This window comes from Oncorhynchus mykiss, chromosome 6, assembly GCF_057628025.1.
Source record: "Oncorhynchus mykiss isolate SJ-2025 chromosome 6, ASM5762802v1, whole genome shotgun sequence".
NCBI lineage: Eukaryota > Metazoa > Chordata > Actinopteri > Salmoniformes > Salmonidae > Oncorhynchus > Oncorhynchus mykiss.
In genome coordinates, this window is record NC_143027.1 from 20,268,820 (window position 1) to 20,295,830 (window position 27,011).

Below are 27,011 nucleotides of genomic sequence, written 5' to 3' on the forward strand. Positions count from 1 at the left end.
GTTTGTTTGTTTTTGCATACCCGGTTCTATTGCTGTCCCTGTCCTGTTTGATGTCTGTTCCATATTAGATGTTCGACTCCCCATTCCTGCTTTCTTCTACACCGTCGGTACTTACAGTTGATGGAGAGAGAGAGAGAGAAAGACTGCTTGCGCATGCACTCGTTTAAAGCAACGATTTTCGAGTGATAGGCTGTTTTAAAACTCTCCAGCTGCAATATGTAACGATGTACGCTGAAAGTCGGGAAGCAAGTTCAGGGAGTGAATACATTTAATTAATTAACAAAACAAGAAACACAAAACAGCAACAATGACGACTGGGGAAGAAACCAAAGGGAGTGACATATAAAGGGCAGGTAATAAAGGAGGTGATGGAGTCCAGGTGTGTCATTATGCGTGTAACGCTGGTGACAGGTGTGCACCCTAACGAGCAGCCTGGTGTCCTAGAGGCCAGAAGGAGCACAAATGACACAAAATAAAAATTACAATTATAAAATGTGACCCCGAAAGCCAGATGGAGATGGGTAAATTAGACGGGCATTCTGTCTTTATATTACTGTAGCATAGACTATGCTGTAGCAAATGCAGGCCTAGCTATCACAAGAAAAAAAGTTACGATGATGAGATGACAGTATAGGTCTACATACATTGTGAACTGTGCTCAATACTGAGATGGGCTGTCTGTACCCACCCTGAGCATTGAAGATTCTTCACGCAGAGGCCATAGAGAAGTCAGATTTAAACATGCATATAATTTAACAGTTCCATTTCACACCATGCTGTTCATATAAGTAATTTATTATAATTTACCAGTTTCTCTCAGTTATTTATCCTTGGAAAATAGAGTGGTTTTGGGTGGTAAATCCCAGTAAAACTCAGTAACCAGGTTAAACTCTAATGCTTACCAAATAAAAATGTACTAAATTGCCCAGTCGGGCACATCATTGCACACAAGTTAAGCTATGAAATACACTGAGTCTACAAAACATTAAGAACACCTGCTCTTTCCATGACAGACTGACCAGGTGAATGCCATGATAGACTTGTTGATGTTACTTGTTAAATCCACTTCAATCAGTGTAGATGAAGGGGAGGGGATAGGTTAAAATATAAGCCTTGAGACAATTGAGACATGAATTGTGTATGTGTGCCATTCAGAGGGTAAATGGTTAAGACAAAATATTTAAGTGTCTTTGAACGGGGTATGGTAGTAGGTCCCAGGTGCACCGGTTTGTGTCAATAACTGCAACACTGCTGTTTTTCTTTTTTTTTTTACACCCGTGTGTATCAAGAATGGTCCACCACACAAAGACATCCAGTCAACTTGACAACTGTGGGAAGCATTGGAGTCAACATGGGCCAGCATCCCTGTGGAACGCTTTCAACACCTTGTGGAGTCCATGCCCTGACGAAGTGAGGCGGTTCTGAGGGCAAAAGGGGGTTGGGGGGTGCAACTTAATATTAGGAAGGTGTTTTTAATGTTTTGTATGCTCAGTGTATATTCAACAAATTAGAAGTAGAAAAATAGAACTCAAATGATTAAACATGAAATGACTTCAATATGATTGCAAAAGGCCTATAGCCTACTGTTTATTTTAATGCGGTCATCTCTGTTTTCATTTGAAGCATCTTTTTATATGTTGCTTGTATCAATTGCAAAGACATTGGCAACTTTGTATTTCTAGTCAACTTTGGTCTGAAGTTATCGGCAGTCACAGGGAAACAGATAGACCATGTGAATCTATGTTCAACAGAGATCTGTGTATAAAGTGACACAGGAGGGCAAAAAAGGAACTAACGATGCACTTAGCTGTTCTACGATTGGCCTGAGGCATCTTTATATTACGAGCATTTTCAAGTGCAACGTTAATAACGATGATTTTGGGAAACAGCTTGGAGATATTAATGATGCTCTTACGAAGGTTCTACTGTTGAACTTAGCCTTAAGATGCTTTTGGGAAATGGGCCCTGGACAGTATTGCCCCATAGATTATCTGTCATGAGTAAAACAATGCAATACTACACATCTTTCTGCCCAAAATCTTTCTTCACCACCCCTGAAATATTAAAAAATATAATTATACCTTCTATAAAGAACTTAAGTCTCCCTCTGTCCCAAGTATGATTTCTTCAGATTGTAAACAATCTCATAAACAGTAATCATGCTTTTCTTTCTGTCTAGACTCTGAATACCAGGTCTGGATACATGTTACAGTCCATTCCAAGCACAGCTCGGTCAATATTCTCCATGGCCCTGAGGTGAGATGGCAGTCATAACTGAAGAGAATATTAGTCCAAGGACAGATATTATGGAAGCTCCAGAACTTCCGACAGGAAACGGAGGTGACCTAATATTAGATGTCTTTCTCTCTTTACTTTGCAGCTAAAGTAGATAATTAGAGAACAAGAATCCCCAGGACTCGGTCTGAATATGGAGCAGCCTTCTGGGCTCCACCACCACCTAAAATGCATCTACAGTCAACTCCTGGTATATAGAATGGCTCGAGACTGTTGTGAATATGTGGATTAAACCAATGAATGCAAGTAGGAGAGACTAGTGAAAATAATGTATGGTAGGCCTATAATCCTTTTAACACTGCTTAGCCAATCCAATGTGTAGTATTGTGCTGGCCGTTTGTATCCACGTTAGTTGCTAGAACTATGCTGGATTGGACAATGTAAAAAGAAAATATCAGAGCCAGTATGTGTGGGTCAGCATGACAGTGGAAATAGGGTATTTTTGTATTGGACTGGTGAACTGCACTGCAGTCTGCCCTTGTCAGAAATTAACTGTAATTATGTGGTAAGAGATGCTTACAATTGGCTAATTAGGCCTATAGCTGATATAAAAAGCTTTAATGTATCTACTAGTATGGGATGTGTTGGGTAAAAAAGGGCGTACAAGCGAATACATGGACTGAAATGTGCAATGTGTTATGCCTGCTCATCATTTGAGAGATGAACCTTATAATTGTGCCCCTCACTTTATTTCCTGCAGGGTAGGTCTATTTAACTTTGTGTCCTCCCTATGCCTACTTGGTCCACGTCTACCTTAAATTAATGTATCGATTTATTTTACTCCCAGTCACAGCACCTTTAAATCATGGGCGTCTTTTTTTAAAACAGACATCAAGACATCCATATCATTAATAACATAAACTATTGATGCGCAAACGTCCAATCTAAAAGAATGAGCAAATTCATCATTTGTTTTTACATAATTTACAAATCCCTCTTTGTCTCGTCGGTTAGATTAATAACAATTCTCGAGTACCGGGTTGGGATATTTTTCACATCTACCTAAAATACGAATATTTAGACTACGGAATGAAAACTAAAGCTTGTCCAAAGTTCCGACATATTTTACACCTTTGGTAGCCTACTTTCCCTACTTTTTCGCTTTCCATTGTTCACACACGCCCTTGTCATTCTCCTTTGAGACAGAGATAAAGCTGTCCTTACCGTCGAAGTCCTTGGAACGAGGATGGCCATGACATCCGCGATTTCTTCAAACAGGGTCGGTGCCCGGTGTCCACTGCATAAGTTCGGTCCATGGTTTTAGGGCTGAGGTATTTCTCGGTGTCCGAAAATCCTCTTCTCACCCGGTTGTTCGTCCGTACTCCGAGCGCGTGGTGGAGCGGAGAGAGCACTGCTTGGTTCTGTTGCCTCCACAAATGTTTAGGCGCATTCGCGTTTCCACCAGTGCAGCTACTGCTGACGCCGAAGCTACCACTGCCAGAGACGAGGGATGCTGTCACATTCCCGCCGGTGGTATCCATCCTAGCTTGCCAAGGTTTTTATTAGACTCGCAGTCTGGATTAAAACATGCAAAGTGAAGCCTCGGGACTTTTTCGGCGCCTTGTCTCGGGGCTGTTGCTGCCAAGATGTTTTCTAAAACTTTGTTCTGCTGGAGACCTAAATTAATTCTACATTTGTTACTTTCAACACAGGTTTTCGGTTAGTTTGAAAAGTTACTTGAAATCTGCAGATCCAGGCACTTCTTTGAATTACCTTTAACAGGACAGAGCTAACTGAAGTAACGCAATTAAATAATGTGCATTGCCTCATTCTCCAAAATACAGTAGTAGACTATCCAACAAAACATCCATTTGGTGACTAGTCTACTTTGTCATCTTAATACGCCACCACACACTCCAAACACTATTGCCATCTATAGGCCTACTGTGCTAAGACTTGTTTTTTAATTAACATTTAATTTTGTGTTATTATAACGTCCCGTCCAATGTTACTCTCTCCCTGTCGCTCAAATAAGAACCTGGCTGTAGTCGAATTCCAAGTGCTCCACTGTCTATGCGTACACGCCTATTTCAGCAAGGTTCTGGTGACGATTCCTTATCCGTGCTCCCCAATAGGCTTACGTGGTACGTGGATAAACTACCTTGAGCCTAAATTAAAATCCACGAATGACCTTTAATATGTTTCCGAAATAATTTGTTCCAAAAGCCGGCTGTCATAACTTTACGCACTCAATGCATGAAAACATCCATGCAGTAGGCGGCCGAAACAACCACATTTCACTGTTCATCCCCCATATGCAGTCCTTGTTAACAATGGAATAGGAAAGCTGTCACAGCATACATAAAACATGAGACCTTAGCCACCTCCCTTTGACCACAACACAAATGCAGTCCAGAGGGATAGGTAATGTTATGGCTAAAGTGGGAATCAATCCACATTTTGCTTCTCTGATCCTTGTTAATTGAATCAAGGTATGGAAGTATCATAATATAATAAAGTAAGATTAGAATGTGAAAAAAGTGTTCACTCGTTGATCCTTGTTCATGGAATCAAAATCATGACCACAACAAGAGTGTCTAAATGTGTCTTCTATATGTATTGTTTAAAATAATATATTGCTACGTATGCATTGCAGTTTTGGGGGGAGGATACCCTAAATGCAACTAATAGAATGCTACATTCAATAGATTTCTCTAGTAATAAGATAAAATATTATTTTATTCTTCACTTATTTTAAATGCAGACAGTACAAACAAAATGTATTCAAACTTAGATGAGGATTATGTAATTTCCCACCAAAACAAGTAAACACTAATACAGATGGTTAATGCCATCTACTTTATCTTTTTAAATATGGTTGTATTTTTTAGGGCAGACAAATGAAATTTGTTTCATTCAGTTTCACATTTGAGGTGTGTCCAGTGTCATTCCTCCACACGGAGTGGATGGGACCTAGATTGTGATTCGGACTCGTCTCCAGAGAGGAGAAAGCATGACCATCCAGCTCCTTCTATCACTACAGGCCGTTCGCCACCATGAAAGTGCTTTAGGCACATTTTCAATTTTCCATTTCTTTGTTCTTTATTTCCTTTAAACCCAAGAGAGGACTTTTGGTCAAATCGCAGTGTGTTCTTCTTCCTTCTCTCCCACTGCTTGGTTCGAGCCCACTACATTGCAAACTAACTGGCCGGGGACTTCAATTTCTTCAATGCCAGGAGCATGAATGCAATCTCCTCAGAAATAGGCTCTTGACAGAGCAGTGGTTGCTTGTCTGGGGGCTGTTGCTGCCAAGATGTTTTCTAAAACATCTTGCACACATTGTTGTTGAGGAGAGGGGTATGACAGTGGGCCAAAGAGAAAAGAACACTCCCCTACTCCCCATACAGTGCCTTCAGGAAGTATTCACACATCTTTTTCCACTTTTTGTTGTGTTACAAAGTGGGATTGAAATGAATATAAATGTAATAAAACAGCGCTTTATTATGGACAGACTTCTCACCATCCTAGTTACTGTTGTGTCTACAGTTGAAGTCGGAAGTTTACATACATTTAGGTTGGAGTCATTAAAACTAGTTTTTCAACCACTCCACACATTTCTTGTTGTCCTAACCGACTTGCCAAAACTGGTTTGTTATCTACTTTGTGCATGACACAAGTCATTTTTCCAACAATTGTTTACAGATTATTTCACTTACAATTCACTGTATCACAATTCCAGTGGGTCAGAAGATTACATACACTAAATTGACTGTGCCTTTAAACAGCTTGGAAAATTCCAGAAATTATGTAATGGTTTAGAATCTTCTGATAGGCTAATTGACATAATTTGAGTCAATTGGAGGTGTACCTGTGGATGTATTTTAAGGCCTACCTTCACACTCAGTGCCTCTTTGCTTGACATGGGAAAATCAAAATAAATCAGCCAAGACCTCAGATTGTAGACCTTCACAAGTCTGGTTCATCCTTGGGAGCAATTTCCAAATGCCTGAATGTACCACGTTCATCTGTACAAACAATAGTAAGCAAGTATAAACACCATGGGACCACTCAGCTGTCATACCGCTCAGGAAGGAGACGCGTTCTGTCTCCTAGAGAATAACGTATTTTGGTGCACAAGTGCATATAAATTCCAAAACAGCAAAGGACCTTTTGAAGATGCTGGAGGAAACCGGTACAAAAGTATTTATATCCACAGTAAAACGAGTCCTATATCGACATAACCTGAAAGGCCACTCAGCAAGGAAGAAGCCACTGCTCCAAAACCACCATAAAAAAAGGCAGACTACGCTTTGCTACTGCACATGGGGACAAAGATCGTACTTTTGGAGAAATATCCTCTGGTCTGATGAAACAAAAATAGAACTGTTTGGCCATAATGACCATCGTTATGTTTGGAGGAAAAAGGGGGAAGCTTGCAAGCCGAAGAACACCATCCCAACAGTGAAGCACAGGGGTGGCAGCATCATGTTGTCAGCGTGATTTGCTGCAAAAAGGACTGGTACACTTCATAAAATAGATGGCATCATGAGGTAGAAAAATGACATCAGTCAGAAAAGTTCAAACTTGGTCGCAAATGGGTCTTCCAAATGGACAATGACCCCAAGCATACTTCCAAAGTTGTGGAAAAATGGCTTAAGGACAACAAAGTCAAGAAATTGGATTGGCCATCACAAAGCCCTGATCTCAATCCAATAGAACATTAGTGGGCAGGACCAAAAAAGCGTGTGCGAGCAAGGAGGCCTACAAGTTCGATTCCGGAGAGGGAGCCTGAGAAACGGCTACCACATCCAAGGAAGGCAGCAGCCTGACTCAGTTACACCAGCTCTGTCAGGAGGAATGGGCCAAAGTTCACCCAACTTATTGTGGGAAGCTTGTGGAAGGCTACCCAAAACGTTTGACCCAAGTAAAACAATTTAAAGGCAATGCTATCAAATACTAATTGAGAGTATGGAAACATCTGACTCACTGGGAATGTGATGAAAGAAATAAAAGCTGAAATAAATAATTCTCTCTACTATTATTCTGACATTTCACATTCTTAAAATAAATTGGTGATCCTAACTGACCTAAGACAGGGAATCTTTACTCTGATTATATGTCAGGAATTGTGAAAAACTGTAGCCTAGTGGTTAGAGCGTTGGACTAGTAACCAAAAGGTTGCAAGTTCAAATCCCTGAGCTGACAAGGTACAAATCTTTTGTTCTGCCCCTGAACAGGCACTGTTCCTAGGCTGTCATTGAAAATAAGAATTTGTTGATTAAAATATATATATATTTTTAAATGTATTTGGCTAAGGTGTATATAAACTTCTGACTTCAACTGTATGTGTTGGGTACAGAGATGGGATAGTTAAAAAATAATGTTAAACACTCTTATTGCACACAGAGGGCGTCAATGCAATTCATGTGACTTGTTAAGCACAGTTGTACTCCTGAACTTATTTAGGCTTGCCATAACAAAAGGGTTGAATACTTATTCACTCAAGACATTTTAGTTTTTCATTTTAATACATTTGTAAACATTTCGAGACACATAGTTCCACTTTAACGTTATGGGGTATTGTGTGTAGATCAGTGACAGAAAATCTCAATTTAATAAATTTTTAATTCAGGCTGTATCATAACAAAATGTGGAAAAAGTCAAGGTGTGTGAATACTTTCTGAAGGCACTATAAAAAGTGTTTGATCTGACTCCATCTGTCCCAATCTTGTCTATCCATCTCCCCTGAAGTGACCGGTTCCTTCCTCCACTTCTTTTTATTTTTCCAGTCCTGGTATGGTAGGCTAGCTGTAACCTATCCCAGTTCAGAAACTTCACTCTTTCATTGTTCAAATGACCCTTAACTTGAACTTTGAAGCAGTAAGTTGTCTGCCTTCCAGTTTTCTTCATCAACCCTGATGATCTTTATTTTATTTAACCTTTATTTAATCAGGAAGGGCTCATTGAGATTTAAAATCTATTTTTCAAGAGCGTCCTGGCCAAGATAGGCAGCACCAAGTCATTACAAAAATTACAGACAAACAACATGAAAAACAAGTAATCTAGTAAAAACCATAGAATTCACAAGAGTATTTTCTTTATTTTTTATTTCACCTTTATTTAACCAGGTAGGCTAGTTGAGAACAAGTTCTCATTTACAACTGCGACCTGGCCAAGATAAAGCATAGCAGTGTGAACGGACAACACAGAGTTACACATGGAGTAAACAATTAACAAGTCAATAACACAGTAGAAAAAAAAAGAGTCTATATACATTGTGTGCAAAAGGCATGAGGAGGTAGGCAAATAATTACAATTTTGCAGATTAACACTGCAAAAAATCAAAAACAGCAAATAAAAAACATTGACAGGCCAGGAAATCAGTCTCAAGATCATTCATCGGTGATTTAAAAATATCAAAATCGGGACAAGTTCTTCCAGTTTAAAACTATTTTGTAAGGCGTTCCAAGATGATGGCGCAGAGTACATAAAAGCCCTTTTACTATAAATGAACCAAGCCTTAAACTGAGCTAAGACGTTGTACAGTATGGTCTTTGTTTGAATTCTCAATCATTTTCTCCCATGCTGTCCATAGTGAAGTGTATAGAAGGCATAGCAATTAATAATTATATTACAAAGGGCTTGTGCCTTACTTACCTATATTAATCAATTCTTGAAAAAATGTATGATGACATCACAACATAATCCAATCTTTTAAAAAAAATATCACAGCTGTGCTAAAATCCCCATAAGACACACCCTTGGTGTCCTATTGTTTTATTATTGGATTGTAGCCAGCAGTCTTATTGATGATCAAGCCAAGGGCATTGAATCAACCAAGTGGGGTTTGAGGAAACAGCATTGATATCATTGTCATGAATAGAATCCATAGGATATTGAAATAGACTATAGGATGACATCTCTTTCCTGTATTTGTGTTCTTACAGGTCTACCCTACTTCCTTAAAAGTTACAGAATAGCTGCTTTAGAAAATAAAAATAATACTGCTGCATGCCCACATGAAAAAAATACTAAAGTATACTATGTTATAAAAGCTGTAGTATTCACTGTAGTATGCTGTAGTTTATGGTAGTATTTACAGGGTATAAACACTAGTAAAAGAAAACTGTAGTACATACTATAGTAATTAAAGTAGTGTTTTTGCACTGTAGGATACTCAGCAAGGAAGAAGCCACTATTTACTATAGTGTTTTTGCAGACATTATTGTAGTGTTTTCTATAGTGTTTTTGTTTTATTATCTCTGTCATAGAAGTGGAGGCTTTGTCCTTCAGGAAACCTACTAGAGAAATATTAAAATAATTTTCCATAATCTATCTATCTATCGGTCGGTGGGTAGGACTGAGGTCTGAACGGATAGTTCAGAGTTTCTGCACTCTTCTATAACCTGTACGGAACACAATACCCATTCTCACTTATGGGTGGAACAAATTGCGATATGGGGGAGGGGAATGAGAGGGTATATGCAAATGAAATACTGTAGTATTTACTATAGTTTAAAATGTGTTGTGTTTCTGTGGACTGTAGTGTTTTTCCAGACATTACTGTAGTATTTAGTTCTGTGTTTTTTTGTTGTTGTGGATAACAATGTTGTTTTTACTATAGTATTCTACAGTATACCACAACATTATATAGTATCTATCTGTATGAATGCATTTTGACATGCTGGAACATTGGTACAAACAACATCATTGTCTTCAGCAGAGGAAGAAAGTGACATGACAGGCGCTGGTTCGGATGGAGAACCATTGTGTCAAGCCATTGGACGGTGTAATGTATGTACGTAGCTTGTTGTTGATGAAGAAGACACTGCTCTCCAATGCAAATCTTCATGATCAGTGGAGTGAGGCGTTCTAAATCCCAGGGACACTGTCCATTCTATGAATTCTAATTACATGGTCCTACATCTTCTCTTTGTCTCATATTACAAACACATTGCCTGGCCACAGAGCACCTGCCAAACTTGATGTGTTCTCAGATGCACTGGGGATTACTTTCATCTGCAGGAGCTGGGGGGGTGTCTTCTTTGTTGATATTCTTTTGGCTGTACTTTAGGTTTGAGTTAGTTTTTTCCCCTTACTTACTCATCCTCATCACCTATGGGATATAAGGCTACAATGAGCTACTGTTTTTCCCCTTACTATTTGTGGTCCCTGAGAACTTTTCTCAGACATGGGCTACTTGTGAAAGCAAATCTCTCACCTTGTGAAGCTCTGGCAACTCTCAACTGACCTCATAGCAGATGGTACTGTAAAGTTGTGCACTGCAGAGGGCTTAGCTTCCCCAAACCTTTCTTAATACCCTGCTCTAACTTTGTTTAGACTGTTTGATAGTATGGTGGTGATGGCCGTGTGCTTTGAATCCCATACAATCCTGAGTGCGCCATCGTGCATACATTTTTTTTGTCCGCCTACACCAAACGCGATCACGACAAGCACTGAACCAATGACATTAATTTGGGGACAGGTCGAAAAGCATTAAACATGTATGGCAATTTAGCTAGTTAGCTTGCACTTGATAGCTAATTTGTTCTATTTAACTAGTTTGCTGTTGCTAGCTAATTTGTCCTGGGATATAAACATTAGGTTGTTATTTTACCTGAAATGCACAAGGTCCTCTACTCCGACAATTAATCCATACATAAAACGGCCAACCAAATCGTTTCTAGTCATCTCTCGTCCTTCCAGTCTTTTTCATCTTTGAACTTATATGGTGATCGGCATCTAAACTTTCATAGTATTACCACGACGACCAGCAAAACAGTTCGTCTTTCAATCACCCACATGGGTATAACCAATGAGGAGATGGCACGTGGGTACCTGCTTCTATAAACCAATGAGAAGATGGGAGATGCAGGACTTTCAGTGCAATCTGCATCAGAAATAGAAAGGAGTTCTATTTTAGCCCTTGGCATCGCAGACGCTCGTTGGCCGCACGAGCAGTGTGGGTGCAATAATTGAATAACATGGATTTCTAAATTTACTTTGTGACACTCGCACACGCGACGTGTCCGGTCTGGTTAGCATGTTAGCCTGTATTATGACAGTGTTCCCCAAGTGGTTTTCTTATAGGATCTAGGGAGGCTGTATATGACATACTGAACGTTTGTCATATTTTGGACTGGTGCCTCAAGGGGTTTTGGTTGAATGACTGCGCTCTACTACCTGTTGAAACCTCTGCTCCACCAAAGGGCCAAAATTAGCGTAAAAACACAATTCTGTGAAATTATGTTGATTTGCAAGATGGATACCATATGCTGCCTTGTTTGTTACTATAGAGTTGTTTTGTTTAGTTAAATCATTACTTTTCAGAAGAAATGGAGACAAGATATTTCCCAGATCTGTATGTTGAAATCAGTCAAATTACAATGCTAGAAATACACGGATGAGTCAGACTTCAGTAGACAAGTGAGTCAGGGTTCACTTCAATAAGTGCCAAATATACACAGAAAATGAAGGGCTACATTTGTATAATTGTAGCTCATCCAAAAAGAAAGCACTCTTTCCAGACTGCCTGACAGTCTAAACATCCCTTATGGTAATTTAATTTGCACAAAACTAGCAAGTCAACACACACACACACACCTCACCTGCTGGTGTCGGCTGAGGTGATGGCGATAAGTGGAGGGGTGCGTAGGGGCAGTGTGGTCGGTCGCGGTGGGACTGTGATAGTGTCTGGTTCAGGTTTGTGGTTGCAGTAGTACTGCTCAGCCTGCCTGAAGGCCAGAGGAGGCAGCTGGACAGTGCGACATGACAGCCTCCGGACCAGGAAGGGCTCCATACAGGACATTGGCCCCGACTCTGGAGAGTCTGACGAATCATCTGACACCTGGGACAGAGGAGAGCAGAGACAGACAGTCAGGGTGGAGATATACCTGAGAGGGATGAGGCAGACAGGATGGGGATATGCCTGAGAGAGAGGAGAGAAAGACAGGATGGAGATATGCCTGAGAGAGAGGAGAGAAAGACAGGATGGAGATATGCCTGAGAGAGAGGAGAGAAAGACAGGATGGAGGTATACCTGAGAGGAGAGACAGACAGGATGGAGATATACCTGAGAGAAAGGACAGACAGACAAAAGGACAGACAGACAGACAGACAGACAGACAGACAGACAGACAGACAGACAGGTGATATACCTGTGAAAGAAGAGAGGAGAGACAAACATACAGACATGTTGGAGATATACCTGAGAGAGAGAAGAGACACACATGATTGAGATATACCTGAGAGAGAGGAGACGATAGACAGATAGGATGATGATATACCTGAGAGAGAGGAGAGACAGACAGACAGGATGGTGATATACCTGAGAGAGAAGAGAGACATGATGGTGATATACCTGAGAGAGAAGAGGAGAGAGACATGATGGTGATATACTTGAGAGAGAGAAGAGAGGAGAGAGAGACAGACAGACAGACAGACAGGATGGTGATATACCTGAGAGAGAAGAGAGACAGGGTGGTGATATACCTGAGAGAGAAGAGAGGAGTTACAGATAGAATGGTGATATACCTGATACTGAGATAAATAAACAGACACCAAGAGGTACCTGAGGGGAGAAGAGGAGATATGCCATCTGAAAGATAGAGCTGGTCAGGAGGAGAGAGAGACAAGGAGAGGATAGATGCTCAGCAGATATGGATGCAGAGCAGGAGGAAATAACCCAATCCTGCATACATATGCTTGCAGACTATTACAATTATCAGCAGTTTCTTGATACACAGTGTGAAGTCGATGGAGGCTCTCAAATCATGGAGGCTCTCAATTCAAACTTTTGCACTAGTGCCATTATGTAAAGCTTTACCGATCAGGAGTGTCTTCAATTACCCAACCCTGTCCATAACAGAGAATAGAATGAATAGAATTAGACAGTGCTCTATTTGGTCCACACTAGTTCATGTCAGAGCTGACAGTACATATGGTTCTGATCCACAACATAGAATTAGGATTGAAGCCCATTCTTTGCACTAACCTGCACTGAATGTACAAAACATTAGGGACACCTTCCTAATATTGAGATACACCCCTTTTATGTTTTGTACACTCTGTGTACATGTCTAGTCATACACTAGTCATACTAGTGTGGCATATAGCCATGCAACACTAGTATGAATATAGCTTACACAACAACTTTTGATATACTTCTATGGAACCTCCTCTGGGAATGGTTTTCAAAGTGCTACTAAAGCAGCATTTTGTGTCTTTAAAGGGTATCATAGCTGATGGAAACTAAATCAGCTGCATGTTTCGTCAGTGTATCAAGTAGAATGTGTGTTTGTGCGTGAGTGAGTGAGTGAGCGAGTGAGTGAGTGAGTGAGTGAGTGAGTGAGTGAGTGAGTGAGTGAGTGAGTGAGGGAGGGAGTGTGTGTGTGTACCTATATGAGCCAGGTCCACTCACAAATATACTGTATACACACACAGTTGGAGACTGGTGAGACAGCATGATGAAAAAGTCTGTGCCATTAATCTTCTGGCTAACCATGAGTCGTTTTCATTGGTTCTGCATGATTAACAAGACTTTCCCATTAAGTAAGGGTCAACCATTAACATATTCAGCCCACATAGCTAATTTACAGGTCATTCTTCCACATTACACCGATTAACCACTGAGACCAGCTGGACCCTCCAAATTGACCAGCTTGGCCATGTGGATAATGAAAATTAAAACAACATCTTGGAAAATAAGTTTTCGTTATACATAGAGCTTGATGACCTTTCATCAACTTCAATAACTCCACCAGTGGAGGCTGCTGAGGGGAGGTTGGCGAATGGAAAGGCATCAAACACATGGAAACCATGGTTGATGTATTTGATACAATTCCAAAAATTCCGCTCCAGCCATTACCACGAGTCCGTCCTCCCCAATTAAGATGCCACTAACATCCTGTGACCTCCACGTATAACTGTTGTTTTATATAGAATAATGGGAGGGGAGTAGAAGGTGCCACCAAATAAGAGCATTACGCAGCTCGTTAACAATTAAAAACTGTTTTTATTAGCCATTTCAGGTTGAATCATCAAATATGATGTAGATATAAGGGGAAGGTTTGGAGGAGCAAGAGTGTTACCTGAATGTTTTTACCCTGGATGTTTTTCCCATCATACTTAATAAGTGTTTGACTCCAAAAAAATAACCACTTTGTCCAAGGCTTTTCAGCCTTTCAGCATTTCAGCTCAAGCAGCCTTATTGTTGGGGGTGCTAAAAATGGAGTGAGATTTCCTGCTATGTTTTCCTTCCCTCCCGGTGTGCTTTGATTTGTAATGTGTGTGTGTGTGTGCGTTTCTTTGATTTTCAGTGTGTGAAACTGTGTTGTTTAATGGTGTGAGTAGCCTTGGCCCGAGGCAGTCTGCTGCAAAAACAAGCTATTCATCCAGCCCACCCCCATGAATTATACAGGTGGTTAGCTACTGTAGGTGTACTGCCTGACTCCTAAACTGATGTTGAACACTCTATTTACAGAGATTCTCCAAACACAAACACTTTGCTGAGTTTGAACAAAGCATAGATGGTACATTGAGTTTTCCATTACCTATGACTAAAAGGGGACACAATAAATGTGCCACTCATTGGGTCATTCTTGAAAGATGGAAAGTTTTGATGCCTAACTAAAATAAGAAGATCAAATGTTTTTGGAAAAATGTATTTTAGTTAAGCTGGGGGATAGATTATGGAAATCTCTAGACTTCAATAAAACATTGTCACAGGGAAGCTCACCCTGTCATTCTCAGCCTATTAAAGTCCAACCCAACCTGCATCATCATGTCAATCCTCATTCAACAAATCCACAGCCTTCATTCCTCTATAATTGCTTGTACCTGTGGGTAGGCAGGCAGTGAAATTGACAGCACATTACAGTGGGAGAGGGAGGATAATGTCATTACAGTACATTACTGCCCTCATTCCTGGTCTCCCCAGGTCTAGGTGTCTGGGCTTGATTATAGTGCATTCAGAAAGTATTCAGATCCCTTGACATTTTGTTAAGTTACAGCCTTACTCTAAAATGGATCAAATAAAAAAAATGTCCCCATTATTACAAAGCGAAAATAGGTTTATTGACATTTTTGCAAATGTAAAACAACTAAAAAACAGAAATACCTTAATTACATAAGTATTCAGACCTCTTCCTGTAAGATTCAAAATTGAGCTCAGGTGCATACTGTTTCTATTGATCATCATTGAGATGTTTCTACAACTTGATTGGAGTCCACCTGTGGTAAATTCTAATGATTCAACATGATTTTGAAAGGCACACAACCTGTCTATATAAGGTGTCACAGTTGATGGTGCATGTCAGGGCAAAAACCAAGGCATGAGGTCAAAGGAATTGTCCATAAAGCTCTGAGACAGGATTGTGTCGAGGCACAGATCTGGGGAAGGGTAGCAAAACGTGTGCAGCATTGAAGGTCCCCAAGAACACAGTGGCCTCCATCATTCATAAAAGGCAGAAGTTTGGAACCACCAAGACTCTTCCTAGAGCTGTCCACCTGGCCAAAATGAGCAATCGGGGGAGAAGGGCCTTGGTCAGGGAGGTGACCAAGAACACGATGGTCACTCTGACAGAGCTCCAGAGTTCCTCTGAGGAGATGGGAGAACCTTCCAGAAGGAAAAGCATTTCTGCAGCACTCCACCAATCAGGCATTTAGGGTTGAGTGGCCAGACGGAAGCCACTACACAGTAAAAGGCACATGACAGTCCGCTTGGACTTTGCCAAACGGCACCTAAAGGACTCTCAGACCAGAAGAAACAAGATTCTCTGGTCTGATGAAACCAAGATTGAACTCTTTGGTCTGAATGCCAAGCGTCACGTCGGGAGGAAACTTGGCACCATCCCTACAGTGAAGCATGATGATGGTTGGAGCATCTGAGATCATGGTGGGAGGACTGAGAGACTAGTCAGGATCGTGGGAAAGAGGAATGGAAAAAGTACATAGAGATCCTTGATGAAAACCTGCTCCAGAGTGCTCAGGACCTCAGACTTGGGCGAAGGTTCACCTTCCAACAGGACAATGCCCCTAAGCACACAGCCAAAATAACACAGTAGTGGCTTCAGGACAAGTTACCTTAACAAAATAAACAAATCAGAACTACAGACCCCAAATAGTAGCATTTTCTATTTGACAGTGTTCCGGTACAATATTTGCCAACTCCGAGACAGACATGTAAATTTAAAAAAAAAGAATACAGCCTTGAAGACTGTATAGAGAACAATATATATTTTATTTTGCACAGAATTGTCATTCCCTCCTCTGCTGCCTGGATTATAGCCCTCATAGCTGGAGAGTCTTGGTTCTCACTGCTCTGAAACATATAAGGAGATATTGATCTCCCCGGGGAGGCAGAGAGGGACAGAAGGAGGGAGGAGGGGGACAAGTGTGAGAGAAACTGACTGAAAGAGGGAAAAAAGAGAGAGAGAAAGGTGCAAGATAGCAGGAGAAAGAAAGACAACGTGACAGGAGAGTGAAGGGGAGAGAGACAGGAGAGAGAGAGAGATACAAATACAAATTCCATCTAGACACCGTTGCCCACTGCACACAAAAACGAAACATACCCCGGCCTAAACATCATCGCCACAGCTAACTTCCACAAAGCTGTGAACGATCTGAGAGACAAGGCAAGAAGGGCCTTCTACGCCATCAAAAGGAACATAAAATTCGACATACCAATTAGGATCTGGCTAAAAGTACTTGAATCAGTCAAAGAACCCATTACCCTTCATGATTGTGAGGTCTGGGGTCTGCTCACCAACCATGAATTCACAAAGTGGGACAAACTCAAATTGAGAATTCTGCAAAAATAGCCACCGTGTACAACGTCAAACTCAAAATAATGCATGCAGAGCAGAATTAGGCCGATACCTGCTAATGATAAAAATCCAGAAAAGAGACGCTCAATTCTACAACCACCTAAAAAGAAGCGATTACCAAACCTTCCATAACAAAGCCATCACCTACAGAGAGATTAACCTAGAGAAGAGCCCTAAGCAAGCTGGTCCTGGGGCCCTGCTCACAAACACAAACAGACCCCACAGAGCTCCAGGACAGCAACACAATTAGATCCAACCAAATCATGAGAAAACAAAAAGATAATTACTTGACACATTGGAAAGATTAACAAAAAAACAGAGCTAACTAGAATTCTATTTGGCCCTAAACAGACAGCACACAGTGGCAGAACACCTGAGAACTGTGACTGGCCCAAAATTAAAGAAAGCTTTGATTATGTACAGACTCAGTGAACATAGCCTTGCTTTTGAGAGAGGTCACCGTAGACAGACCTGTCTCTCAAGAGAAGACAGGCTATGTGCACACTTCCCACTAAACGAGCTGGAAACTGAGCTGCACTTCCTAACCTCCTGTCAAATGTATGACCATATTAGAGACACATATTTCCCTAAGATTATACAGACCCACAAAGAATTTTAAAACAAATCCAAATCCAAATCCCATATCTACTGGGTGAAATACCGCAGTGTGCAATCACAGCAGCCAGATTTGTGACCTGTTGCCACTAGAAAAGGGCAACCAGTCAAGAACAAACACCATTGTAAATACAACCCATATTTATGTTTATTTATTTTCCCTTTTGTAGTTTAACTATTTGCACATCGTTACAACACTGTATATAGCCATAATATAACATTTGAAACATTTGTGAGTGTAAGGTTTACTGTACATGTTTTATTGTTTATTTAACTTTAGTTTATTATCTATTATTTTTATTATCTATCTCACTTGCTTTGGCAATGTTAACATGTTTCCCATGCCAATACAGCCCTTTGAATGTAATTTAATTGAGAGAGAGAAAGAAAGAAAGAGATAGTTAGAGAGACATGAGAGGGAGAGCGAGAGCAATGTAAACATGTTTCCCATGCCAATAAAGCCCCTTGAATTGATTTTAAAAAATGAGAGAGAGAGAGAGAGATCAACACAACTAAACAGCCTTAGAACAGTTGAACAATATCACCAGCTGATTTTCACAAGGACTAATCTTATTCCTTGTTACATAGGCCGGGGCAGCCCAGAGACTTGCAGACACAACACAAAGGTTACCCGAAATAACTTTTTGTATCTAAATGCCATCATTATCAAGTATGATGTTTTACTCATGTGAACGGGATTTTTGGGACCAGTTTGGCATTTATAATAAATCAGAGTTATTAAAGATAATTTCCTGAGTTGCTATTTGCAATATTTACTAAACCCGTGGGTCATTTATTACAGTGTGGATGGTTAATTCCTCAATCCAAATTTGACATGGACAACTCTTAGAGTTTAGTTACCTTAACAAAATAAACAAATCAGAACTACAGACCCCAAATAGTAGCATTTTCTATTTGACAGTGTTCCGGTACAATATTTGCCAACTCCGAGACAGACATGTACATTTAAAAAAAAAAGAATACAGCCTTGAAGACTGTATAGAGAACAATATATATTTTATTTTGCACAGGATTGTCATTCCCTCCTCTGCTGCCTGGATTATAGCCCTCATAGCTGGAGAGTCTTGGTTCTCACTGCTCTGAAACATATAAGGAGATATGTCTTTTCGATTGAAAGAACATTGAAGCATAGCAGAGCCCTGATGAATGCTTATTGCTAAACTGTTTTAAGACATAACAAAGCATTACCATTCAACTTCAATTATCCTCCAAGAGTGGCTGAATACAGTACTTCTCACACATGTAGTTTGTTCCTCAATTCATGGCCCGTGGTTGGACTGCCAGGTATAGTGACAGTAGGCCAATATGTTTTCCTTGACTCTTCATTCCCACTATTCCCTCTTCTCTAGTAGATGTTTCCCCTCAACCTGAAGGGACTAAACTCTTTGCACTTTCAGACCCCATGCACTTCTTTCTTTCACTGTCAAAACGTTGACATTTTCTGCATTTGTCCCCGTTTTTCCCTTTTGGTGTTGACTCGTTCTCAAGGGATCCTTGTTCAGCACTTAAAAGTCATCCTCTCATACATTATTCATAGAGTAATTCATTTTAATTAGATTATTCTATCTGCCAAACAGGATGCCCTCTTTAACAAACAGAATATTTCATGAGTGTTTTTTCCCCTTGACCTTTAGCCAGATCACATTGTTAAGCTATCTATGGGGAAGCCTCTGTATTGACTAAAAATAATTAAAACTTGCATTTGAAAAGAGAGGTGCAACTCTCCTTCTTTTACCTTTATTGACTTAATACATACAGTGCCTCAATAACGTTTTCATACTCCTTGACTTATTCCACATTTTGTTGTGTTACAATCTAAATTCAAAATTATTTATTTTTTCACCCATCTTGTCACACCCTGACCATAGTTTGCTTTGTATGTTTCTATGTTTTGTTTGGTCAGGGTGTGACCTGAGTGGGCATTCTATGTTGGATGTCTTGTTTGTCTGTTTCTGTGTTTGGGCCTGATATGGTTCTCAATCAGAGGCAGGTGTTAGTCATTGTCTCTGATTGGGAGCCATATTTAGGTAGCCTGTTTGGTGTTGGGGTTTGTGGGTTTCTCACGTTTTCTTGTTTTTTGTATATTGTTCTATTTTCATCTTTATTAAAGATGTATCACAATAACCACGCTGCGTTTTGGTCCGCCTCTCCTTCAACAGAAGAATCCCGTTACACATCTACACACAATGCCTGTCACGACTTCCGCCAAAATTGGTGCCTCTCTGTCACGTTCTGACCTCTATTTCTGTTTTGTATTTATTTAGTATGGTCAGGGCGTGAGTTGGGTGGGCAGTCTGTTTGTTTTTCTATGTTTTGGGGCATTTCTATGTTTTCGGCCTAGTATGGTTCTCAATCAGAGGCAGGTGTCATTAGTTGTCTCTGATTGAGAATCATACTTAGGTAGCCTGGGTTTCACTGTGTGTTTGTGGGTGATTGTTCCTGTCTTTGTGTAGTATTCACCAGATAGGCTGTATTAGGTTTTGAGTTCTCACGTTTCTTGTTTTTTCGTTAGTTTGTTCATGTATAGTGTCGTGAATAAAATACAATGAACAACCACCACGCTGCGCTTTGGTCCGCTTCTCCTCCTCCTACAGACGAACGCAGTTACAGAATCACCCACCACAACAGGACCAAGCGGTGTGGTAATGGGCAAAGAAAAAAGCAGCAGCAGGAGCAGCGCGAGGAGGTATGGACATGGGAGGACGAATTAGACGGAAGAGGACCCTGGGCTCAGCCAGGAGAATATCGCCGTCCCAAAGAAGAACTGGAGGCGGCGAAAGCGGAGAGGCGCTGGTATGAGGAGGCAGCGCGGCGTCGTGGATGGAAGCCCGGGAGTCAGCCCCAAAAATTTCTTGGGGGGGGGCTAACAGGGAGTATGGCTACGCCAGGTAGGAGACCTGAGCCAACTTCCTGTGGTTACCGGGGGGCTAGAGAGACCGGGCAGGCACCGTGTTATGCTGTGGAGCGCACGGTGTCCCCAGTGCGGGTGCACAGCCCGGTGCGGTACATTCCAGCTCCGCGTATCGGCCGGGCTAGAGTGGGCATCGAGCCAAGTGCCATGAAGCCGGCTCTACGCATCTGGTCTCCAGTGCGTCTCCTTGGGCCGGCTTACATGGCACCAGCCTTGCGCACGGTGTCCCCGGTTCGCCTGCATAGCCCAGTGCGGGCTATTCCACCTCGCCGCACTGGCAGGGCGACCGGGACCATTCAACCGGGTAAGGTTGGGCAGGCTCGGTGCTCAAGAGCTCCAGTGCGCCTGCACGGCCCGGTCTATCCGTCACCACCTCCACGCACCAGCCCTCCGGTGGCAGCTCCCCGTACCAGGCTGTCTCTCCGGCCCATCCTTGCAGGGGCTCTCTCCTCTCCAGCGCTGCCGGAGTCTCCCGCCTCTCCGGCGCTACCAGAGCCTTCCTCCTCTCCAGCGCTGCCGGAGTCTCCCGCCTGTTCGGCGCTACGAGAGCTACTAAGTCCGGCGCTTCCAGAGCCTTCCTCCTCTCCAGCGCCGCCAGTGCCGCTCGTCAGCCCAGCGCCGCCAGTGCCGCCCGTCTGCCCAGCGCCGCCAGTGCCGCCCGTCTGCCCAGCGCCGCCAGTGCCGCCCGTCTGCCCAGCGCCGCCAGTGCCGCCCGTCTGCCCAGCGCCGCCAGTGCTGCCCGTCTGCCCAGCGCCGCCAGTGCTGCCCGTCTGCCCAGCGCCGCCCGTCTGCCAGGAGCCGCCAGTGCCGCCCGTCTGCCAGGAGCCGCCAGTGCCGCCCGTCTGCCAGGAGCCGCCAGTGCCGCCGGTCTGCCAGGAGCCGCCAGTGCCGCCCGTCTGCCAGGAGCCGCCAGTGCCGCCCGTCTGCCAGGAGCCGCCAGTGCCGCCCGTCTGCCAGGGGCCGCCAGTGCCGCCAGTCAGCCAGGGGCCGCCAGTGCCGCCAGTCAGCCAGGGGCCGCCAGTGCCGCCAGTCAGCCAGGGGCCGCCAGTGCCGCCAGTCAGCCAGGGGCCGCCAGTGCCGCCAGTCAGCCAGGGGCCGCCAGTGCCGCCAGTCAGCCAGGGGCCGCCAGTGCCGCCAGTCAGCCAGGGGCCGCCAGTGCCGCCAGTAAGCCAGGGGCCGCCAGTAAGCCAGGGGCCGCCAGTGCCGCCAGTCAGCCAGGGGCCGCCAGTAAGCCAGGGGCCGTCAGTGCCGCCAGTCAGCCAGGGGCCGCCAGTGCCGCCAGTCAGCCAGGGGCCGCCAGTGCCGCCAGTAAGCCAGGGGCCGCCAGTAAGCCAGGGGCCGCCAGTGCCGCCAGTCAGCCAGGGGCCGTCAGTAAGCCAGGGGCCGCCAGTGCCGTCAGTCAGCCAGGGGCCGCCCGAGCAGCTGCCCCTCTGTCCAGAGCAGCTGTCGCCCCTCTGTCCCAAGCTGCTGCCGCCCCTCTGTCCCGAGCAGCTGTCCCTCTGTCCCGAGCAGCTGTCCCTCTGTCCCGAGCAGCTGTCCCTCTGTCCCGAGCAGCTGCCCCTCTGTCCCGAGCAGCTGCCGCCCCTCTGTCCCGAGCTGCTATCGCCCCTCTGTCCCGAGCTGCTATCGCCCCTCTGTCCCGAGCTGCTATCGCCCCTCTGTCCCGAGCTGCTATCGCCCCTCTGTCCCGAGCTGCTATCGCCCCTCTGTCCCGAGCAGCTGCCCCTCTGTCTCGAGCAGTTGTCCCTCTGTCCCGAGCAGCTGCTTCACCTCTGTCCCGAGCTGCCCCTCTGTCCCGAGCAGCCCCTCTGTCCAGTGGGGTCATTGAGAGGGGTGGCCATGGTGAGTAAGCCAGGGAGGCGGACAATAAGGCGGACTAAGACAATGGTGAAGTGGGGTCTGCGTCCCGCGCCAGAGCCGCCACCGCGGACAGACGCCCACCCAGACCCTCCCCTATAGGTCAAGGTTTTGCGGCCGGAGTCCGCACCTTTGGGGGGGGGGTACTGTCACGTTCTGACCTCTATTTCTGTTTTGTATTTATTTAGTATGGTCAGGGCGTGAGTTGGGTGGGCAGTCTGTTTGTTTTTCTATGTTTTGGGGCATTTCTATGTTTTCGGCCTAGTATGGTTCTCAATCAGAGGCAGGTGTCATTAGTTGTCTCTGATTGAGAATCATACTTAGGTAGCCTGGGTTTCACTGTGTGTTTGTGGGTGATTGTTCCTGTCTTTGTGTAGTATTCACCAGATAGGCTGTATTAGGTTTTGAGTTCTCACGTTTCTTGTTTTTTCGTTAGTTTGTTCATGTATAGTGTCGTGAATAAAATACAATGAACAACCACCACGCTGCGCTTTGGTCCGCTTCTCCTCCTCCTACAGACGAACGCCGTTACACTCTCCTTGTTCGGTGCGGCGTTCGGCGCTCATCGTCACAGGCTTTCTAGCTTCCACCGATCCATGTTTCTGTTTTCCATTTGTTACGTCTTGAGTGTACACACCTGGTTTCCATTAAGTTATTTCCCTATTTAACCCTCTGGTTCCCATTATGTTTTGTGCGTGATTGTTCCTGGTTTATGTTAGTCTTTTGTGTTAGGGATTGTGATCCCTGCGTGGATTTATTTCTCCTGATTATTTTCCCGAGTAAAGTTTGTTATTTTTACTCAGTTCAGTGTCCTGCACCTGACTCCGTTCTCACCTATGCACAACTAACACTTGACAATGCCCCATAATGACGAAGTGAAAACATAATTTTAGAAGGGTTTGCACATTTATTGACGGTGAGGAGCGGGCCGGTCCGAGGAGCACCGCCGGGACCCAACAGTGCTCCTCGGGACCGTACCCCTCCCAGTCCATCAGGTACTGGAGCCGACCCCCACAACGTTGGCAGTCCAGGAGGGACCTGTCGGCATAGGCAGAGGTCCCAACGATGTCCAGGGAGGCAGAGGGGTGTTGTGAGGAACGACACCAGCCAGGAGACCAGGAACCACTGGCCTGAGGGAAACATGAAATGAGGGTGCAATCCGGTAATTGATGGGGAGTTGTACTCAGTATGTTATCTCACTGACCCTCCGGAGGACTTTGAAATGACACACAGCTTCCAGCAGGGCAGGTAGAGCGGGAGGTTCTTGGTGGAGAGCCAGACACGATCACCAGGATGGAACACGGGAGCCTCACTGCGGTAGCGGTCCAAACCTCCTCTGTGTGCCGGAACCCCTCATCCACCGCAGGGTGCCTCGGTCTGTCTCCACGGGGCCAGTGCCGGCTGACACCCCAGGATGCACTGGAAGGGAGTCAACCCGGTGGAGGAGTGACGAAGTGAGTTCTGGGAGAACTCCAACCAGGGAAGGAAATGGGCCCACTCCCCCTGCCGGTCCTGACAGTGACTTCTAAGGAACCTACCCAGCTCCTGGTTGGTCCTCTCCACCTGCCTGTTGGACTTAGACCGGTACCCGGATGTGAGGCTGGCCATTGCCCCCAGCTTCTCCATGAAGGCTCTCCATACCCTCGACATGAATTGGGAGCCACAGTCGGAAATGATGTCCTTCAGAAGGCCATAGTGTCAGAAGACCTGCTGAAACAGTGCCTCAGCAATCTGAGGTGCAGTAGGGAGACCAGAGAGAGGGATAAGACGGCAAGATATTGAGAATCTGTCCACAACAACCATAACAGATTCTGTGACACTGTATGTGATTTATTTCGAATTCAAGGCATACTTAACCAGCATGGCTACAGTACCACAGCATTTTGCAGTGATACGCCATCCCATCTGGTTTGCGCTTAGTGGAACTATCATTTGTTTTTCAACAGGACCATGATCCCAACACATCTCCAGGCTGTGTAAGGGCTATTTTACCAAGAAGGAGAGTGATGGAGTGCTGCATCAGATGACCTGGCCTCCACAATCACCTGACCTCAACCCAATTGAGATGGTTTGGGATGAGTTGGACCGCAGAGTGAAGGAAAAGCAACCAACAAGTGCTCAGCATGTGTGGCAACTCCTTCAAGACTGTTGGAAAAGCATTCCAGGTGAAGCTGGTTGAGAGAATGCCAAGCGTGCAAAGCTGTCATCAAGACAAAGGGTGGCTACTTTGAAAAATCTAAAATCTAAAATACATTTTGTTTTGTTTAACTCTTTTTTGGTTGCTACATGATTCCATATGTGTTATTTCATTGTTTTGATGTCTTCACTGTTATTCTACAATGTAGAAAATATTAAAAATAATAAATAGTATGAGTAGGTGTGTCCACACTTTTGACTGGTACTGTATATTACACAGGCTCTGTAACCAGGGGCTACAGACCGTAACGATTACAGAAGACGACCAAGCCATGATCTGCCCAACGATACCAAACGAACTCAATTTTATGCATGCTCAAAAATTACAACACCATACCATGCGTGAGTGACCACATCGAACCAGAGGACTGGGTGATCTCGCTCTCCGAGGCCAACGTGAGTAAGGTCGTTAATTAGCTCAACACTCTCACGGCCGCAGGGCCGGATGGTATGCCAGGGCGCATTCTGATAGTATGTGCAGATCGACTGCAGGCATATTCCCTGTCATTTTCTACCTCTCCTTGTCCCAGTCTGTAAACCCCACGTTTTAAGATGACTACCATTATTCCTGTTCCAAAGAACTCTAAGGGTTCATGCCACAATGACTACCACCCCGTAGCGCTCACATCTGTAATCATGAAGTGCTTTGAAAGGCTGGTTATGACACACATCAACTCCATCATCCCAGACACCCTAGACCCAGTCCAATTTGCATAACACCCCAACAGATCCATAGACAACGCAATCTTAAATGACTGACCGTACACACCTAGATAAGAGGAATCCCTATGTGCGAATGCTGTTCATTTGACTACAGCTCAGCGTTCAACACCATTGTCCACCTCAAGCTCACCACCAAGCTTAGGACCCTGGGAAAACCTCCCTCTGCAACTGAATCCTAGACTTCCTGATGGACCGACCCCAGGTAGTGAGTGTGGGCAACATCACCTCCGCCATGCTGACCCTCAACACGGGTGCCCCACCGGGGTGTGTGCTTATTCCCCTCTTGTACTCCCTGTTAACCCACGACTGCATGACCACGCACGACTCCAACACCATCATCAAGTTTGCTGATGACACAACGGTGGTAGGCTCATCACCGGTGACGATGAGACAGCCTACAGGGAGGAATTAATGACCTGGCAGTGTGATCCCGGGACAATAACATCAGTAACACTATGTGTTGTAATAATTACTCTATAACCTGTTAGTTCATATGCCTTGACACCGTGATATATAGGCCCACTATTCCAGCACCAACATCATCTAATCACCTCTGCTTAGTCTATTACAGTGCCAACTAAAAAAATCCAAAAACTGTTTAGTCCAATGAAAGTAAGCTAAATATAATTTGGCTCTCCATGGAACTGATTTCTCGTGTGTGTGTGTGTGTTTGTGCGTGCAAGTAGAAAGAACATGTTGAATGCCAATGCCATCCTCCTCTCATGTTGCTTAAATGGTCTATGACTCTGTCATACAGTACAAACTTTTAGTTTTTGTTGTCCTAGGCTACCTGGCTAAAATACTTGTTCAATAGCCTAACTTCCTTTCATGGGTAACAATACGCAAGGCCAGCTATTTCACATTGGCATATTACATCTAGTTAGATGTTGAACTTCTATCCTCTCAGGCCAGGGGCACAATGTATGAATTTATGATTGGATCAGAATCGCCGTTATAATCATTGGCCAGTACGGTGAATTAAATAAAACCACAAGTCCAAATCCCTATCTACTTCCATGGCTAATTTAGGAAGGGGACAATTTAAGCTGTTGTAGAATATAACACATTAGATCTGGTAAAAGATAATACAAAGAAAAAATCGATTGTTTAAAAACAGAAATGTTGTTCCATCATCTTTGAAATGCAAGAGAAAGACCATAATGTATTATTCCAGCCCAGGTACAATTTAGATTTTGTCCACTAGATGGCAGCAGTGTATGTGCAAAGTTTTAGACTGATACAATGAACCATTGCATTTCTGTTCAAAATGTTGCATCAAGACTGCCCAAATGTGCCTAATTTGTTTATTATGACTTTTCATGTTCAAAACTGTGCACTCTCCTCAAACAATAGCATGGTATTATTTCACTGTAGTAGCTACTGTAAATTGGACAGTGCAGTTAGATTAACAATAATTTAAGCTTTCTGCCAATATCAGATATGTCTATGTCCTGGGAAATGTTCTTGCTAATCGCATTAGCCTACATTAGCTCAACTGTCCTGCAGGGGACCCACCAATCCTGAAGAAGTTAAAGACTCCAGCCATTCAAGCCATAGACTGGCTGGTTATACTCTGTATCGGCAGGACAGAACAGCATCAGCTGGTAAGACAAGGGGTGGCGGTCTAT

General features: G+C 43.8%; 1 protein-coding gene and 1 long non-coding RNA gene across 2 annotated transcripts in view; both read right to left on the bottom strand.

Annotated features, from left to right (window-relative positions):
* Positions 1–250: 250 nt before the first annotated feature.
* Positions 251–4,570, bottom strand: LOC149982786 (uncharacterized). Its single transcript, XR_016496545.1, has 2 exons — positions 3,460–4,570; positions 251–1,421 (listed from the first exon to the last, which is right to left on the bottom strand). It is a non-coding gene; the product is annotated as an uncharacterized LOC149982786 (long non-coding RNA).
* Positions 4,571–9,700: 5,130 nt separating this feature from the next.
* The window catches only part of LOC149982787 (3',5'-cyclic-AMP phosphodiesterase 4D-like), a 75,960-nt gene continuing 58,649 nt past the window's right edge, over positions 9,701–27,011 (bottom strand). The window contains exon 3 of the mRNA XM_090237177.1: positions 9,701–12,082. Coding sequence (XP_090093303.1) covers positions 11,840–12,082 — 243 coding nt within the window. The 3' untranslated portion in view covers positions 9,701–11,839. The remainder of the gene's footprint in view (positions 12,083–27,011) is intronic.